Source organism: Diadema antillarum, unplaced genomic scaffold (genome assembly GCF_040938485.1).
Source record: "Diadema antillarum isolate AM-2024a unplaced genomic scaffold, OU_Dant_1.0 seq00001554_RagTag, whole genome shotgun sequence".
Taxonomy (NCBI): Eukaryota; Metazoa; Echinodermata; class Echinoidea; order Diadematoida; family Diadematidae; genus Diadema; species Diadema antillarum.
In genome coordinates, this window is record NW_027272283.1 from 200,463 (window position 1) to 220,760 (window position 20,298).

At 36.8% G+C, this 20,298-nt stretch overlaps 1 protein-coding gene across 1 annotated transcript; it reads right to left on the minus strand.

Annotated features, from left to right (window-relative positions):
• Positions 1-3,409: 3,409 nt before the first annotated feature.
• LOC139710698 (folylpolyglutamate synthase, mitochondrial-like) lies at positions 3,410-19,810 on the minus strand. The gene is made up of 12 exons (XM_071622618.1): positions 19,742-19,810; positions 17,033-17,146; positions 15,307-15,425; positions 14,095-14,302; positions 13,615-13,676; positions 12,858-12,960; positions 12,174-12,251; positions 10,290-10,452; positions 9,974-10,099; positions 7,847-8,073; positions 4,398-4,467; positions 3,410-3,786 (listed from the first exon to the last, which is right to left on the minus strand). Exons 1-12 carry the CDS (start codon positions 19,808-19,810, stop codon positions 3,410-3,412), a joined length of 1,716 nt encoding a protein of 571 aa, XP_071478719.1.
• Positions 19,811-20,298: the final 488 nt, after the last annotated feature.

The window sequence follows — 20,298 nt, forward strand, 5'->3', positions numbered from 1 at the left end:
TCAAGCTCTGTATAGAAAGTTAGAGAGAGGAAGAGGGAAAGAGGAAGAGAGGGAAACGAAGTAGAATGTGGAATTGCTAATGATGAATTCGGAGAGCATGACGGCAAGACCCAAAATGGAATCTGCAGCGTGTTGACAAGAATGTTTGATCGGACAATAACATACCACAATATTACATAAGACATTGCAATTATTCAGTTTCTGCAAGATATGCACTCTATAAAGACTCTTTTAATTTGCGTTTAAAGGAATATAAATAAGAGCAGCTTGTTATTTCGGTGGAGAGGTCATTCCAGTATCTAGGGCCCTTATACATTATCCTTTTTTTTTTTCGAAAATTGTTCGAGTACGTGGAAGGTGAAATGCGTCACTTTGGCGGGTAGGATGATTATGTATCAAATAGTTTTTCCTGAACATGCGAGTAAAAACATCCGGTAACTCCTTGGCAGAAAATTTATACATAAATATGCCGACGTTGTAACTAAATAAATCTGATGTTTTCAGTATCTCATTTTTGAGAAATAAATCATTCGTGTGGGACAATATCCAACATGGTTGATATTTCTGATGGCGCGTTTTTGAACACGGAACAGTATATCAAGAAGATTTCTAGGTGCATTTCCCCCAAACAAGAATACCATAATAAGGTCCGGAGTAATCAAAGTATAATAAAGATTAAGCAGGATTTGACTTGGAAAGACACTCTTCAGTTTGATAAGAACACCCGTATTTTTGGAAAGAATATTACTTAAATAACTGACGTGGGATTTCCAAGACAAATCACTGTCAATAAAAAGCCCTAGAAATGTTATGCTACTAACTTGATTTAATTCAGTTTCGTTAAACTTAATGTTACAAGGAAGGGTTTTAAGACTATTGCTAAAAAGCATACAATGAGTTTTATCGATATTAAGTGACAATTTGTTCGCGTATATCCAAGATTGCACGGATTTAAGTTCTTTATTCATTGGAACACCACATGAAATTAACTTTGACTGAGAATCACGACCATTTATACTCACAAATTGTTTTCTGTTTGATAAATAATCTCGAAACCAGTATAAAGCCTTCCCATGTATGCCATAATGCCGTAGCTTGTAAATCAAAATATCATGGTCAATTGTGTCGAAGGCCTTTGAATAATCAAGAAAAACTCCAACAGTGTGGGATACATCATCTATAGCATGAGCAACCTTATGGATAAAAGTGAGTAAGGCATGGGTCGTACTGTGCATATTCCATATGCTTTTTATAGAGCAAAAGAAATGCTGTTACCATAGGAACGTGTTGTTCAACATTAATTCTGCTCATTTACAAATTATGTCGGTCACATATGCCAAATCTCATGCCAAATGCGCAAAGCGAGTGAGTGAGCTAAGTCCATAGGTAGGCTTACTTTGTATGACTTTCATTAAAAAAAAAATGGTTCCATGGAAGCACATTGACAAAAAAAAAAATGAAGTTTGCATATCTTCATTGAATAGCAGTCACATATGATAAATTTCAAGTTAAATGCTGAAAAAAGTAGGGGGAGTAAGCTCAATCTACAATTTTTGTTTTTCAAAAATGTAGTTGCTATATCAACGCATTGCTCAACATTGGACAAGAGACGTGTTTTGCACATCCTAAAACTACAATGGTCACACGTGCTAAACTTCAAGTCAAATGTTAAATGAGGGAATAAGCCAAATGCAAGGACGATGAAGGAAACTTCTGATAAAGCTATATGGAGATACAGCTCCTTGCCACAAGGTCCCTCGATTCTTACGCGATTCCAAGTGAAGACAACGATCAATAATTTTGTTTTCAGAACTGGGTTATTATGGTGATTGACAAAATCCTCACCGTTGAACCCATTTTTGCTTTTATACACAGCAGACTGGACTTACATTAACGATTAATAAATGTCAAAAACTTCAATCACCACAATTATTCATATTTCATTTACACAGTTATATCATAATCACTAAAGTAGAGCCTACTTCTAAAAATTAAAGAACTGCAGGATACGATATGAAATTTTGTATCGTTCAATAAATACTGATAAGCTAATTCGAAAGACCAACCAGCTAACATGCATGTTAGTTTTTAAAATCACTGGATAAGCATCTGTGTTAATTGTATTATTGTAGAATGATTATTCATGTAATCCTGATGATGCTGCTTGCCAGAACATCCACCTGACAGCAAAACGGGTTTTTGTCAATATCAATAGAAAGAGATTGTTGATATACATTCAATGCAAGATAATGAAATGGATTCTTTCCCTATATAGTAGGCGTTTTCACATCAGCCCGATGTTTCGAAATAGCGCGCTATTTTGCTGACTATTTTCTGCGAAAAATATCTCGAGCTTGGATTTTTATCGGGCTGATGTGAAAACGCCTAGTGTTAATTGAGGGACCATTCTGGCCATCTGGTCTATGCGAGTTCATTCTTTGTTTGAGCAAGATTGATGAATACCATAAATCGTTACGTAAAGCTTATGCATAATAGGCGTTTTCACATCAGCCCGATGTTTCGAAATAGCGCGCTATTTTCTGACTTGGGAAATTTTCCCGATAGTGAAATAGCGCGCTATTTGATATGAGGCGTATTCACATCAGCCCGATGTTGCCAAATAGCGCGCTATTTTCTGACTTGGGAAATTAATCCGATAACGAAATAGCGCGCTATTTGATAATGTGAACACAAATTAGCGCGCTAATTGTATCGCTTTGATCGAGAAAATTTCTCGAGTCCAACTCGGGAAATTTCTGAAATAGCGGGATAGTAGCGCGCTAAATAGGCGTTTTCACATCAGCCCGATGTTTCGAAATAGCGCGCTTTTTTATGACTTGGGAAATAGGAAAATATCTCGAGCTTGGATTTTTATCGGGCTGATGTGAAAACGCCTATAATGTGATAACGACTCGAGAAATTAGCGCGATGCATCCCATCATGCCTAGCGTGTGTGACCCGATCGATCGAGGGAAATTGCACACAAATCATGAGGAATTTTTGAGAAGGCACACACATTACTGATGCTGTTTGCACATACTCAGCTGTCGAATTAGCTCGACAAAAATTCGGGCTAATTCTCTTCGGGCTGATGTGAATAAGAAATCAAATAGCGCGCTAATTCTCACTTGCGAAAAATTTCTCGAGCTTAGATTTTTATTGGGCTGATGTGAAAACGCCTTTTGTCGCTCTGAAAATGAGTGAAGTGCCCCTAACTGACTGAGAAAAAAGAAAGGTAATTCGGACAAAATTGGCTATGGGCTAACTCCGAACTGGCTTATACACCATGATATATAGAAAGATGAAAGGTGACCTACCAAACAATACTATTATAAAAATCAATAAGCTTGAGTAATACTAGTCCCCTTATCCTTGGTCGATCTCGATTGGTTAGTCTTCCTCGTGGTCCTCATATGGTCCCGGTTGCAAGGGTTGGATCAAGGACATTTAGTACCGAGCCAACCAAGTATGTGCTGCCAGTTACAAGGATCTGAAGGTGATCTGCCGACTGAGGAGCTCCTCGCTCAGCGAAAGGTGATATTTCCTGGTTCTGTATTACCCCGCCGCTGAGGGGGCAGTATTTATCATCCAGCGGTCCCACTGCCCACTGAAGCGCTTCGGTGGCGGACGGTGCTACTCGAATGATGGGAATCCCAACCTTGCCATTGCTGTTGCTTGGAGGAGTCGACTCGTTTGTCATCTTCTTGTGCAGGTCTCGATATGCATCCGCTAGTGTATCCAGCTTCTTCAGTAGAGCAGGCAGCTTCAGAGGCGGTTTCTTGTAGTCTTAGGAGTTAAATGCAAGATACAATCAGGTAATCAATCGTCTGTGTTAACTATGTTAACCTGGATTTTGTTTTAACTCTGTTATGTCCGATGTAACACAGTAATTAAATCGTGTGTCAACTACTCTCTAAAAAAAAATCGAGTGAAAATATTCACTCTTGAAGGAGTGAATACAAAAAAGAGTGAATTTAGAGTGAAATTGGAGTGAAAATGTTCATTTTCACTCGTTTTGGAGTGACCTCAGGGATCACTCGAAGATTTTGGAGTGATCCCTGAGGTCACTCGAAAAAGAGTGAAAATGAACATTTTCACTCAAAATTCACTCAAAATTCACTCTAAATTCACTCTTTTTTGTTTTCACTCCTTCAAGAGTGAATATTTTCACTCGATTTTTTTAAGAGAGTATGCCCTCAAGACCAATTCGCCAACCTAGACATTTGCGTCCATGAGACACCTAATGCAGTCTCAAAATTGCACAAAATAGAATGAACTTAGCATTTTGAAGTGCAGCAGCTAACAAGAAGACAAATCTGTTTAGGATTGTTTTCAGGTCTTGTATGGCGGTCGTCTGGAAGTCTGGATATTTAATTGACAAGGAAAACTAAACTTACCCATCACTTCGTTGTGCTTGTCAGTCACGGTGCGATTTCCACACAGAATCACAGCATCAAAGTTGCAACCCTATCACAGTCACAAAACCCAGAAAGATTATTTTATTTTATTTGAGAAAGCATTCACGTATCAAAGCAAATGTCACATACAACATCTTCTTTCATCATTTGGATCTGCTTTAACTTCCCTACGGTGGCCACATCTACCATTTCACAAGATGATGAAAGACGTGTATTCCTTGCTCCTAAAAAATGAATGATTTCTGCCAAGGTTGGTTACAATTTGACCATAATACGGTAAAATTCAAAGCGACGGGGGGCTCGCGCTCATCTGAGTATCGCAAGACCACCTTCCATGCATTGAAGATAGTAAACAAGAGAGTACAATGTATATCACCCTAGAGATAATACCCAACCGAGTTTGGTAAAAACATTGACCGTGTGTTTTCAAGAAGGAAATGGAAATGTGAAAAGTGGGCCTCTATTGGGTCCTTCAGGCTCCCAAGGGGGCATAAATCAATGAATGGAACAAATTTAATAACTGCAGTAACAAATTTACTCACCCATAACATTAATTTAGCTGTATCACTTATGCTTCTCGTGAAGATTAATTTTGAGGCGTTGCATAATTCCTTTTAAGATTTCTTTTAAGATGGCGGCATGTGAGGGAGGGGCATGGTGCACATCATTTGAACGAATTGTATTCCAATCGACCAAGAGATGCTATATGCCTGCCAAGTTCGGTGTGAATTAAACCATGCGCTTTGAAGGAGATGTTTGTTTGTTTGTTTATCAATTTTCACTTGCATTATCACATTTTTGTTTTCAATATATTGGGCCATTATTGCCCCCCCCCCCCCCCCCACCACCACCACCACATAGTGGGCGGGCAAGGGACTTTATGGTTCAAATTGTTCCTAAAGCATCAAATCTGGCACACATGTAACCCAAACCATATACTATTCTGATTTTTGACGGGCGCCAAGAAGGGCGCCCTCTGGGGCGGCCATATTGGCAAAATCCAATATGGCCGCTATCTCGGTTTAAAGGTAGGCCTAAGTAGTCATTGAAAACTAACATTATAAAACTTATTCATTAGCAAAATCAGTTTAAGAGATTTTCTGGGTCAAGAATTGAAAGCCGATTCTTAAGTTATTTTTGTGATCTGAGATTAACTTCGTCTTATAAAAACACACACACACACACACACACACACACACACACACAAACCCTAAATGTCATTTGGGGGTTAACCCATTGTATTCAGGAGGGGTACATGGAAATAGCATTGCGGTTACTATGAGCGGTGAAAAAGGCATCATTGATGATTGAGTGGTATGAACTTTGCTAACGTTAAAGGCATCGTGATGGGAAATGAATTAGCGAAAACAGTACGTGCGAATGCTTCTATCTCTCCTGCTGAACTTATTTGTTAGTGGGGAGAAGAATAGCAAACAAAAGGAAAGTCTCGCTTCATGAGAGATGAAAAGGGTGACACTGGGGATGGAAGACCCCGCTCAACGTACATGACTTGTATATACCAGGGGGCGGATCCAGGAATTTCGTAAAGGGGAGGCGCCTTTACAAACTCGAAAAAAGGGGGAGCACGCCCCCTCCAATTTTTATGTTTATTTCTTTTGTTTTAACATAATATAAATAGGGGCGCTCTCCCGGTCCACCCCCGCCTGGATCCGCCATTGTATACCATGCACAACAAATGTTTCAAGGCTGTGCTGTGTAAAGGAGCCGTGAGACATCCGTTGATTGGAATGTAATTGTAGAGCACCAGCCGTAAGGGCGGATTTACATGCTGTCTTTTGAAGAGAAACAATGCTTTGTTTCACACGAGATGATAGCAGATATAGACGGATAACACTCACCCCCTCATATGGAATCAGAACCTGTTCTCAAAACAATCCCAGAGACATTCTGATGAGTTACAGTCTGTTATTATAGATATGTCAACAAAATGTGAAAATGAATTGAAGGCCACCAGCAATATACAGCCAGCCGCCTCACATTTTCTGACATCACACCAACTTTGATCAACACATTCCACATTCCACATGACGCATTTGTGCCTAAGCAACAGACGGGAACTGACTCCATGTCAGAGACATAAACTGAAAAAAAAAAACACGTCGAAATGTCTTTTTTTAAAAAGATATACAGCACCATTGACGCCGCTACTCGAAGAGGAGTGATTACTTTCTTTCTTTTGCCGTTTGGGGATCATGATTTATAAAATAGAAAACAATAAGAATGATAAAAATGCACTTTCCCAGATTATTAATGAAATGGTAGACAAGAAGAAAGTTACCACCACAACAATAAAAAAGAATGAGGGTCAAGATATTCGAGATTCTAAAAAAATATTAGTCGAAAATTGGCTTCCGACTTCGAAACTTCTCGTGATGAATTCACCTCTTCATGATCCCCCAGTAAAATGATTATTTTTCGGCAAAGCGAGCCCGTATGAAATTGTTAATGTTGTACAATCTCTCAAAAGTAGTAAGTCAACTGGACACGATGGAATGAATGCAAATCTTTTGAAAAGGTTATTCATTTTATACCTTTTCCTTTGTGTTATATATCTAATTTATCTCTTACCACGGGCGTGGCGGGTACTTGCCCAAATTTCTTTAAAAAGCCAAAGTAGTACCAATTAAAAAAAAAAGAAAAGATGATTCATCAGTTGTGTCTAATTATCGACCAATATTGGTCTTACTAGCCATATCAAAAATTCTTGAGAAAATATAATGCATTGCCTTCTTCATGATATTTTAGTTGGTAATAGAATATTTGTATCAAATCAGTATGATTTTAGAAAATTTCATTCAACGGATAAAGCTATAATTGAAATGTATCATAAGGCAATAAATTGATTGTCACGTAAATAATAATTATGTTATTGGTATATTCATGGACCGTATGTTATACTAGTAAGGCATTTGACATAGATCATGATATACTGTTTTACTCGGCCCCATTACTATATTTCACACATTTTGCGTAAGTATGTTAGATTACTGAATTATTGAGAGTTCATTCACGGTTCAAATGTAATAGATTATCATTGCACATTTCAAAAACTAATTGTATGTTTTTCTATGTTCTGCATTGTCAACCTGATGAATGCAACATTTTTTGTATAGATGGGAAATTATTAATTGGACGAACGGGTACTAAATTTTGGAATGTAATTTTGAATAATACGAACTTGACTTTACATGATCATGTAAGGAATACATGTATAACATATTACTGTTTTGTTTGAAGGTGAATCGTAATCCGTCAGGTGCTCAGCAGCCGCTTATAACAGAAGGAGCCATGAAGTCCTGCACTTCTACACGTTCTGTGAGCGTTGATAATGAATTCTTTTACACATCACACTACAGCAGAGAGAAATGGTGTGGAACGATATCCGGAGATTTGAGTGGGTGACCTACCAGAAAAGGAGCCATGATGTCTTGTGCCTGTCTATCTCCACCGAGGTAGAACATCAGTACTCGCTTGACGACCCCTCCTATGTCCCCCGCGTCACGCTCTGTCACTTCAGCGAACCAGTCTCTACACATGAACGCACTGTGGGTGGTGTGTGCGTTGTCGAGGTAGTATGTCACGTGGCTGCCTTTAACCACTTGGTTTCGCCCAGGCCAGTGACTAGACGCCAGCGCTGGAACGAGAAAAAAGGAAGATCATAGGCACGTAGTGCAGAAGTTGTAATACATCACAGTTGGTCAAAACAATTACAAGAACTCGCACAAGTGCTCCTTTTGAAAGAAAAAGTAGCCATGATATGTAAATTTTATTGATCTGGACCGACAGTGTAGTTGAATGATACCATAAGCCAGTTCACAGTTAGCACTATAGTCTGCAATGACCTCTCCAACCACAGACTTTGCAAAACATGGAATAGTCCTCAACCAAGAAGAGCAGTTGAAAACAGTAATGCAGGAAGTGTTAATTTACATGTCAGTGCTGCATGAATGGCTTTTGTTAATGTTGCTGAAAAGAATGCAAATTCACCTGTAAATACCAATCTGAACCTCGATCATTTACAACACAGTTGCCAAGAAGCCCTATCTAGGCTTTGAATACCTCAGTTGCAAATCCATTTCAAGAGAAGGTCTGCAATGACCTTTATCTGCACATGCTCAGATTGTAACTGTGAACTGGCTTATCACATAATATACATATACATACATTTGTTTGTGTGTTGTTGTTTTTTTGAGGGGGGATCAGTATTTTGCTTCTATTTGTGATATGACATAGATTATTTGAATAGGAGCATCATTATGAACATAATTACGACATTTACTATAAAGGCACTTAATGTGTACTCATATTCTCATTACAATTGATTTGGATGAAAGTAACTGAAATTCTGAACTGCAAAGACTACGAAGAAAAATTTAATGAAACGGATGGAATATTATTCGTATTTTGAAAGCGAACCAATCTTATTCTTATGAATGCATCTATATAAATATATATATATATATATATATATATATATATATATATATACAAACACACCTGTATATATATATATATATATATATATATATATATATTTATTTATTTATATATACCCCCCATATATATATATATATATATATATATATAAACATTTTGCACGAACACTTTAACACAAACAGTCACGTGCACTTTCACCGAGTTCACAATATGAATATGATTTTAAATGTGAGGAGCTCTTGCTAAAAGTTTGGAGTGGAAAATTTGTTTGATCAATTCAGCTGGGCATCGAAAACATTCGTGATCGTGCATCACAAAACGAACAAAAAGTCGCACCCCTTGATTTTACGTGAGGACTCAAAAAAGGTGAAATGGGTCAACTGATTCAGTCTTGACTTTTTTCGTATTTTCTGAAAGAGTTATCCTTCTACATTATTCTTTAATTCGGGATCATAACATGAATGGTAAAGTGTGTTTTCAGCAGTTTATCTACAACTCTTTTGGGGGAGAATAGAATGATCAGATATGTCTTAGAGTCCCCTTTTCATTTCTTGAAATCCTTTACACACTCATGACCTTCAAGTCCAATAACTTTTGATAACTTCACTGCCTTGAAAGTTGGCATTAATCATGGACAGAACGTGTTAATAGAACATGCTCAATTTCAGCTCAATCTGATTATCCCTTCTTTGTTCATCGCTCGGGTAGTTTACATCCTGTGTTTTGTCCCTTTCATTGCCCAGCTAGCACAGCTTGGTAACGATTTAATGCTTGAATAGACCCTGTACTTCAGAAACGCTTTTCTCAGTTCACACTTTTCCAGAGTGTGTGCTTTCTTTCCAATACTTACAAGGTTATAGGGGAGCCCATTTGAATTGAGTTATATATCATTTTAAAGCTTAGAGTCTGCTCTTAAATCCATGTCTGGCGACTTTTTGTTGGTTTTGTGATGCAGGGTCACATTTGTTACTATTGCTTTTCCCACGGATGAGAATAACCGACAATACGCAGCATATTCTCTTGATCCTCCCCCTTATTTTTATGGACTACGAGTACGACTACAGCCGAATGGTTATCTGTTGAATTGCGTTACCCACCTCGAATAAACTCAGAAGGAAGAGTAAAGGGCAATGTCCTTTCAAGCTCTCCGTAGGTCAACTGTTGTTCACCAGTGGGGTCAATCAGTCCCGTGACAGAGTCCGGATCCACGGGGTGCTCCGGAACTGAGGGAGCAAGAGAAAAGCAAGAAACAAAACAATTGTAGGGGCAATATATTCTAATTTCTTTCATTCAAACTTCCTCGTAGAAAGCATATGAAATGAAATAGATCGGGAATTTAAGTAGGTCATAAAGTTCAGTTAATGTATCTTCTATGTGTCTTATACAATCAGGGTACGAATATGCATTACCCACCTTGAAAGCGGAATCTGCCTGAATCCTTCTGCTCGATCCAAGCCTTGGTAATCTGCACGGCTAGGGATGCATTGAGAAGCTGATGCTTTCCGAAGAGGCCTACTTTCACTGGGTTGCCTTGAAAGTCGTTGTGTTCAAGTGGCGTACACACTCTGAGAGTGGCCTGGTCGTGACGCCGAAAAAAAAAATCAATTTTTTTTCTCTCTCTCTTTGAAAAAATACATTGTGAACTTTACTTGCTTAGACTCCTCCGCTAAGACTGTTTTCTTCTCAACATGTTCTAATACACATGCTGTTTTTCAAACTACGAATAGCAACATTTTGTTTAGACGAGATTACTTGACATCAGATTATCAATTTGTATCTGGATGGGGAAAACCATTTAACAGATCCCCTTTTCAAAGGGTTGTGATTTAGTGCGAATTTTGGATTTTGCAGTAATTTTTTTTCTTTGTCCATTTGCAAATATCGAAGTGTAATTACACTGTATGCTTAAAATTCGCCTAGGAAGAGATTAAAGAAACACATTTTTAATGAAAAAAAGAAGAAGAACGGAATAATATAATTTTTGTTAAAAACGCGCAAAATATGATTTTTTTCGGTTTAGATTTAATTTTTCGTCATAATTGTTTCATAATTTAAATAATTGTAATTATTTCATATTCTAGATCATTTAAATTTGATCACACTGAATGCGCACTTGAGCGTTGCGCGTTACCGATATAGAAATTGAATAAATTTTGTGTAAATAGTGAACATGCAGGGTAATTTTCTAAAGAATTCATTGACAATTCCACTTGCAAAATCAATCATTCTATATTTACTATGAAATTATTTATATTCGTTTTGGCTGATTTGCCAAATCATAGTGTTTTTTCTTTGTATCATGAAAATTTGTCTAAAGAACGTTGAACTGTTCCTACTGTTATGAGATCAAATAATCGAGAAAAAATTCAAAATATGTATGAAGATCCAGGCTAATATTGTATTGGAAGTACAAAACCTTAAACGCATTGCAGCAAGCACTCGAAGTGCCGAAAATTAAGAACAAAAATTTGACTTAATTATTCACAGAAAAGTGTTATTAATGAAAATAATAATGCAAATAGTAATAATAATAAATTTATATATTCACACACAGCCCTATATGGCAATTGACTGCGATGAAGTTTCGGTCAATGAAAACAATTTCTAAAACAAACTAGGCTTTTAAATACATGAGGCAGGAAATATCGATTAGAGACCTTGTACAGTTTTAATTTGTTTAGAGGGCTGCCATGATTGCTATTTTTTCTCATACAGAGGTACCGTTTTTAATTACATATCATATGACACAAACTAATTCGATGTAAATGCTTCCCAATGCATGTTACCTAATAATGTTACAACGCAGGTTGCAATGAACGTGATATATTTCGATTACTGGAGATACCTGCTTATCAAAATACTTTAATCTAATAAACGTTCATTTCTTTTTTGACGGCAACTTAGAAAGTGGCGAAATTCATACCTGTAGTGAATCTATAAATTTCCATCTTATGTATATATAACCTCAACACATTGCATATTGTGTGAATACACACACACACACACACACACACACAAACCATTCATTAACAAATATTTTGATTCACGCATGTAATACCCAAGTAACTCTTATCAGCAATTAAGAGAATTAAACAGAATCATAAACAACTCCTGTCTATCTTTTTAAAACTCTTTTTCAAATAAAGGTATACCTGTTAGTGTATCTTTACCACAAATAATCGTAGAATAAATAAATGAATAATAGTCGTTTTGGATTCACATGCATATGAATCGAAGAATCCTTGAAAAAAAATTTTCTGACACAAGACCATACAGATAATACAAACATTATAATACCTTTCTTTCGGCAGCTCTGCGGGCTAACACTCGCATGGCCCCGGCGTCTTGGGCGACCGTGATGGCTGTGTGACCCTCCTACGAGACGGGGACAGCATGACTTATTTAGAGGGGACTGTATTTTTGTACTAAATTATGAACGTTACTGCCAATACAGTTTTATATTTGGAAGCGTTTCTTTCATATGATTAATTTGCGCTTAAAATGTTTGGTATCAACATCTTATTCTAAACATCCTATTTTTTTCTTTGTTTGATATGATTTTGATTTGATTTGATTTATTTCTGCTTAATTCCGTTGCATCAGATATGATTGAGTACAAATCATTTATGACAAACAGTATATCGACACATAGTTTTTAGTACAAAATAAAACAAGTACATACAGCTTAGGGAACTTAAACAGAAGGGTCTCCAAAATAAGCCGAGGCTTGACGGTATGGAGACCCTATACTTACAGCTACTCTGGATAGAACACTCTGGATTGTTCGTTTGCTTGTTCGTTTGTTCTTTTAAGATACGTGCTCGGGTTCGGTGTCAACATTCATTTCAATGAGATAGCAACTGAAACATTAAATGACATGTCCATAATACTGTACAAAATTTCTTTGCTCTTCAGGGACACATTCACAAACATATGATGATATGTTATTGTGACGTCAAACCGATTTAGATTGATTCTAACCCTCAAGATGCCGGACTTGTGCCAGGCGATTTCTTCGATGGTATGTCCAAGAAAGTGAACATGATCGATGCCGAGTGACGTCACGCCGGCAACTGTTGAAGACCTTTAAAGATATCCGATGAAGAAATGAGAAGTCTGGTTAACTCATAAGAAATCGAATGATAACTGCTATTGCACAAATGACGTACAATGATTGTTGAACATTCTGCATGGAGAGCATGGATGATGAAAAGCAGAATTTATTTTCACCATTATTCTGTCTTTGTTTGTAAACTAAACCCGATATCTTTCTTATCACAGCTCACTGCAAATATCAATCAGTTGTTGAAAACGCATTTATATTTGCCCTGAGTCCATTCCCACTCAATGTTTTATAGTCCTAGGTATATGACATTGGATTCTGTACATGATGTCATTACAGAGGGCGCAATTTAACATTTGAAGTCACCATGACATCTAATGTAAATTCAGAGTACCCCCCCCCCCCTCACTCAAAAGAAGTAAATATAAAAACAGCTGGGAATACTGTCCTGTGCTCTAAATTAGCTATTACTTTAATACCCTTTTGTCACCTTTTGTGTGACTGTTTATAGCATAATCATGTAACATATTGTATAATTGTTTCCCCATCCCCATCACGACAAAAGGTAGATAGATGTCCCTGCCTCTTTTCCTACGGTCCTTAACCTATGAGTTTAAAGACAATATTCATTTTGCAATAGCATTCAGACAGGAGAGTTGAGGTATGTCTTCTCACCAAAGGGCATTCGTCGTGTCGTACTCGCCTCCCATGCCTACTTCAATGACTGCAACGTCCACCTTCAGATACAGAAACCGCGAAAACAGAAAGCAGAAAAAATCACTTGCTATGATGGCTATACAAAATGTTAACAAACCAAACAAAAAGAAACCTACATGGAGTCCGTGCTAATATGAAAGATGATGATTGAACAAGATGTAGTTTGGAAAGCAAAGCGAATATTAGTAATGAAAGAAAAAAGGAGATATATCATTAGTATTTGTTTCTGCGATTCAATTCATTTCTTTTTGTTTCATAATTTGACACTGTGAACTTAATGGATTTCGAAACAAGTTAATTTTTTTTTGAACTTTTGTAGTGAAAGGGCCTTTATGTTTTTTCTTTTCTTTTTCAATTGGCCCAAAAGGAATGGAATTGTAGGCTGCATCGGTTTTTTTTTTTTCATGTTTACGAAAGTAAGGTACACCATAAACATACTTTTTCCTGCAGGAAGATGTAGAACGACATGAGAGTGAAAAGCTGGTAATGGCCCAAGTTTTCATAGTACAGTGGATCTTCTGCATTCATATAAGCATTCTTTTCGATCATCTCGAGGAAGTCCAGGCCGTAACGGGCAAACTTCTCCCTGGGAAGCGCTGCACCCCCGACACGGATTCGTTCCCTCACTTCAATCAGAGGTGGTGAACTGCATAGAATGAATTGTAGCAAACGTTGTGAATAAATTGAAGCAAACAAGTGGCCCGTGGATCGTTTTTCAGCAAAAATGAAACCAAGAATAAATTTAGGCGTTGCATCAAAATTATACCTTGAAGGATCCTGCAAAATATCAGGATCGTGCAGGATCGTGCAGGATCCTGCAAGGTTTTGATGCAACGCCTTATAGTAGGGTATACCTAAGGGGGGGGGGGGGGGGGGTCACCGTGCACCCCCCCCCCCAGGACTCCTCGAAACTTACATTTTCAGGATCCTCATGACATACCAAAACATAATCAAGCTGTTAACAGGAACAAAAAGTGGCTGTTCTAGATGAAATTTAACCCTTAAAGGGCCGGCCGGACTTTTTTTTGGCTATGCTCAAACCGGAGGGGGGATTCGGCCTTCCAAAAATCTCGGCCCCCAAAAATCTTGGCCATCAGTGGTGCAATCGCGATGAAATTTCACATGTGTGAGACCCACGTCAAAATCTACAAGATTGTGTCATAAGATTTTTTGAAATAATCAATATAGTTCTAATTTTAATTAATTAATTATGCAAATTAAGCTCAAAATCATATTTTGGCCTAATTAAAAGCATTGAGAGTCTAAATTTTGATCTGTAAATCTGTTTCAGCATATGCAACAATTGTACATCACAAAAACTTCCAAAGCTCGTTTCAATTCTTATGTATTCTATTGTTTTCAAAATGTCTTATGTATTTCTCTGTTTTTCAAGTTTTGTTTTTTTCTTTTTTTCGATTGAAAATTGTCACTGACCACTTTTTTACCATAATTAGCACAAAACTAATCAATGAAAGTGATTAATTGTAAAAATAATCAGGTTTTCATGACTTTCATGACAGAACATCTTTTTTCCATAGAAAATGTACACAAAATCACAAAATTGTGCCCCTTGATTGTTCCATAATGTCGAATTTTAATACAACGGGACCGCGAAAAAGCGACTTGGAAAAAAAAATGATTCATGCTCACGTCAGAAGTCCAGTTTTGTATCCACAGGTCCTGAGAATGCGTTCTGTCAAAGCACACGTTGAACCCTTGCCCTTGGTCCCCGCTACGTGAATGCAGGACAGTGAGTTCAACACCTCTTTCTGTTTGAGAGTAAGAAACGTTCCACCAATTACCGTCTCTTAGTCTAATACCAAACTGGGTCTACTTTCTAAAGACCAACTACTTTTGTTTTTTTCTTTGTTTTGTTTTCACATACACATTGCAGTGTCCTGCATGCTCTTGGACTTTAATGACCATTGGTCCTAACGACGCGAATGCGGTCTCTCTTTTCTCTCTCATTAATTCAAATTTCTTTCTACTATCATAGGAGGGCTAGGTCCTTGCATGATTTTAATAGATCGTGCTTCAGCATATAGATTGTTTCTATGTGGCGTCGTTCTTTTGCCGATGTAAGTGAGCGTCTTACATGGTATCTACAAGTAAGGATGGGTCCAGGGCAATTACCCCCTAGGCAATTACCTCAAACCCTTCCCCTGACCCTAACCCTCGTCGTATCCTAAACCTTATCTAAACTCTTAACCTAACAACTGCCTAACTTTAATCTTTACGGGTGGTAATTGCCCTGATACGGTAAGGATGTTTTGTAACAAATGGGAATCATCATCATGACAGCAAAACGACTATGTTAATTGTAATAACGAGTGGAATAAAAGTGATACAATATAAAGTAAGCAAATACTAAAATTTCATTGAAAAACTCAGTTAGCTGCATACATTTCTACCTAATCTTTATCTCTTAACTTGCGACATTCAATACAATGAAAGTTCCTTGCCCCCCACACCTTTACTCGCTCTACAGTATGAAACACATGGATTAAACTGCACACAATAAATAGAGTACTTCCCATTTGGCCAATTCTACTACACACTGACGTCACTGTTACTCCTTTACCAGCGTGTTCACAACAGGATACACGGTACACTTTCCAACCGTCCCTCTTCTAGACATAATACCCCTCCCCACCATGATAATTATAATAAAGAACTAGAAATGTCGCTATGGCGACTGGTATGCCTCCGCCATGATGCATGATTCTCCTTATAGGTCTAGATAGTACATGTGGACAACGTGTGATTACATTTTCACAAAATTGGCTAAATATTAAAATGACAAGTTTGTTACAAATGTGTTGAATGTTCACCTTCCTTGACCTAGGTTTAATTGGATGAATAGGAGAGCATGTATGATTTGGGATTTAAGGTCTTTAACTTGACTTTGACCAATTCATACGTTTATGCATTGAGTAATTTCCAAGGTATGGAGAAAAAGTGCAATTTCTGTATTGAATAGTATTAGTCGTAATAGTAAATTGTTACCATTTTCATCTGGCCTTTGACCCTAAAATTCATAAGATAATCACTGTCAGGCAGAACATGCATAAATATGTAGAAAGTTTAAAGATAACTTGAGCCACTTCCGAGATGTGAAGGAAAAAACTTAGTTCAGCACTTTCACTTGATCTTTGACCTTTTGACCTTTGAGGCAAAAACAAAACAAAACAAAAACTTTCCAGAGAAACTCTATTAGGTTATACGTGCATACACCAAGTGTTAAAAAAAAATAATCCTGCTGGCATTGCATAAACATATTGCCTCCGGCACCACTTCGTGGCGGAGGCATAAAAAAAAAAAAATACCCAGTGGTTCAAAGAAAAAAAAAAAGAATCGTGCTCGAATCATGTAATACCGTTATGCCGACTCTCTTCAGTAGCTTCCTGCAGTCAGAAATCATATCCGATCTCTTGTCAGGGTAATACTCCCTAAAAACATAGACAAGCTTTTCAACCTTCTTTAAGAAAATCTAGATAAAGGAGAACAGAAACGAAGGAAAATAATCATAATAAGACTCTGGAACAGAAAAATTATTTATAACAACAGCAATATTTACATGATAATGTGTCGGAACAGTTTCGTGTGAGTATCGATATAAAGTGAAAATCAATTGTACATCAAAGCTGACTTCAGTATAAAGAGAAAACTAACGAACAGAACGGTGAAATTTGAGTAATATCTGAATGAAAGTGGGAAAGTTATAAATTCTTATATATCAACAATTTTCCTTGAACGGTTGTGTCAGTCACAGTCCCACATAATATAAGCTGCTTAAGGCATTGTAAAATGACGAGTCCCATATATAACCTGCTTAAGGTATATGTAAGGTGACGATATATGTCATATCAGCCTATAGAAGTCTTTTCCTCGCTTACACAATATCTTCAGGAAATTGTCGGCGTTAAATTTTTGACAGGAATTTTTTAAAACTTTACCAAAGTTCGTAGTACCAAATTGACGGGGAAAGTTAAGGAATTGTCCCAGTACCGCCTAAATCTGTCAAAATGCATTCGAGATGCGTATCAGAAGATGATAGAATGATGAAAATAGAGTTCTCTTTCAAGTATAAGTGAGATGGACAAAATAATATTTGTACGATATCTGCACTCATTGTGCCTTCAATTAGATCTATATTACATGAGAAGAACATATCTGATTTCAAAATCAAAAGAGAGAAGTAAAATCCCTTTTATTTTGTACACTTGTTTGTATGCAAGTTTTCTTCTTGATTACCTCCGGTAAGTTAAAAAATGATATCAGGCGATATGTAGGAATAAATCGAGTGATATGATTTCTTTCATACATGCAGTTATAGATGCAGTGCATAATTCAATGATTACCTTTTGAACAGCAGTGCATTTAAGTGAAACTTGCTTCTAGTTTTGAATTCTAATACCGACTGTTTAATATTCCAGGTATATGGAATTGCCTTAATTTTGTCATGTAAAATCATTGAATATTTGAACACACTTGGATCTTCACCGGCTTATCAAAACAACCGAAAACAAAAAGAAAAAGAGAAAAAACAGTTGACGTTGTGCAAATGCTTGCAACGCAGTGGATTCACCACAAGATGACGAATAGCAAAAAGAATACATTGGAATCGAGCAGCAATGACATATGCAGTCTTATATGAAGAAATAAATATTGAATGAAAATTAGCAGTTAGATTCAATGAAAGTGATAAAAGACAAAATACTAATCACGTAAAAAGTGGAGACAACATTTCCTTTCTATAGTCTTGAACAAGAGATGAAATTGGGTTCGGGAAGAATTATATTCTGTACAATTAAGAACACCTGGTGATACTATATAATAATGTTGCTTTTTTTAAAAGAGATATGATTGCACTGTAATTGCATTGAAAATTTTAATTCTAAATCAAATATTAACTTTTTACAATGTGAAGTTCTTCATCATCTTTTTTTTTAATAACAGGAATATCAAATGAATAGAGTTTTTAAATTTATCAAAATCTGATAAAAAGATAAGAAAAGTATGGAATTTTCAAAAGTGTCATTTCTTTTTGCAAATAAGATAGATCACCTCTAAACAGCACGCAAGTGAGATGATCCAATGTTGTTATTACCTCAAAGACATTCAGATTTAAATGTACAGTATTGAATCATGCTTTTGGCAACCCACATTTTACCCTAGATAGAGTCATGTTGATCAGGTTATCCCAGGATCACAGTAATTCGATAGGAAAGATCCAACTTATATATTTGTATCTATTTCATGTCAACAATGATAATTTAGTGAAAATGTATTTGAAGCCATTTGGACTTTTTGAGGTGACAGCATCATCACCTTTTACCAATTTAAATGCATTGAATTGAATTGAATTGAATTGAATTGAATTGAATGGATTGAATGGGGTTTAGTCATTAGGCCTATCAGGCTTGGCAGGCCCAATGGCTGAATTGGGTCTGGTTTACCAGCAATGATTAAAATATACAGAGAAAATGCTAATATACTATACAAAGAAGGAACGAACCAGCAACTTCATGAATACAGAAAAAAACAACCTTATACATACGGTTAAAAAAGGCAATTGCATAATATAAAAAGAAAAAAATTGTAACCAGATTATAAGCCTAAAAACACATCATTATTCATGGATGTAACATTACAGTTCTCCCAGTTGACGAAGTAAGAGATGAAGACAAAACAGAGAAATATGAAAAAAAAAATAACATTGAGCGAGTGAGAATGAAGATGAGATATATAGGATAGGGCGAAAGAGATGAAAAGATGGGTGACGGTTCCTACTAATGTTTATACCTTTTGTGAAGACAAATTTAGGAATTCCCTATTTTTTATTTTGTTTACGGTCATAATGTGACGATACCTATACCATTGCGTATCGAGTTTACACATTGACTTTAAGATACAATGAAGTCTCTTCAGGTGACGTTCAATACAGGGGGAAAATACCACAGATCATAAATTTGTACAGTGTGTGGACGAATAACATTTTCTCCTTTAAATGGCCCTCTGAACTTATAAAGCTATCTACTTACGGAGGCTTTAAAGCGAAAAAATCTCAATAAGATTACTATACCTCATACAGGCCCTCCTCGTCATTGTGTTGAAACCCGTTGGTGACATGATCTGACTTGGCAGTTTCCATCTTGGCAGAATTCTTTGTGGAAGAGTTTCTGAAATAGTTTCCTGGTTGAAAGTAAGCGAAGTGTTGATATACTTCAATATCACATATATAGATACGATGTCTGTGTCAGGTTCTCGGTGCCATGTGCAGGAATTAGAATGTCGATAAAGTAAAATTCACACCCTGCTGCGGCACTCGCTCGACATGTGATAGATTTGAAATAACAAAGACAGATTTAAAGCAAGCAAAAACGAACTCGCCTGGAACAAGGGAAAGAAAAAAAATGTAAGAGAAACAATTAGTCTTATGCTGATCATACACGTGATGATAGAAAGAATAAAAGCAAAATACGAGTGTTACACACACACACACACAAAAAGAAAAGGTTGTGGACGAAAGTGGATGAATACGATCAATGAACATACCCTACAATGCGGACTACAGCGAGGGATGGGCATGAGCGCTGGCCTGGAAAAAAAAAAAGACCACAGAAAACAAGACAAAAAAAC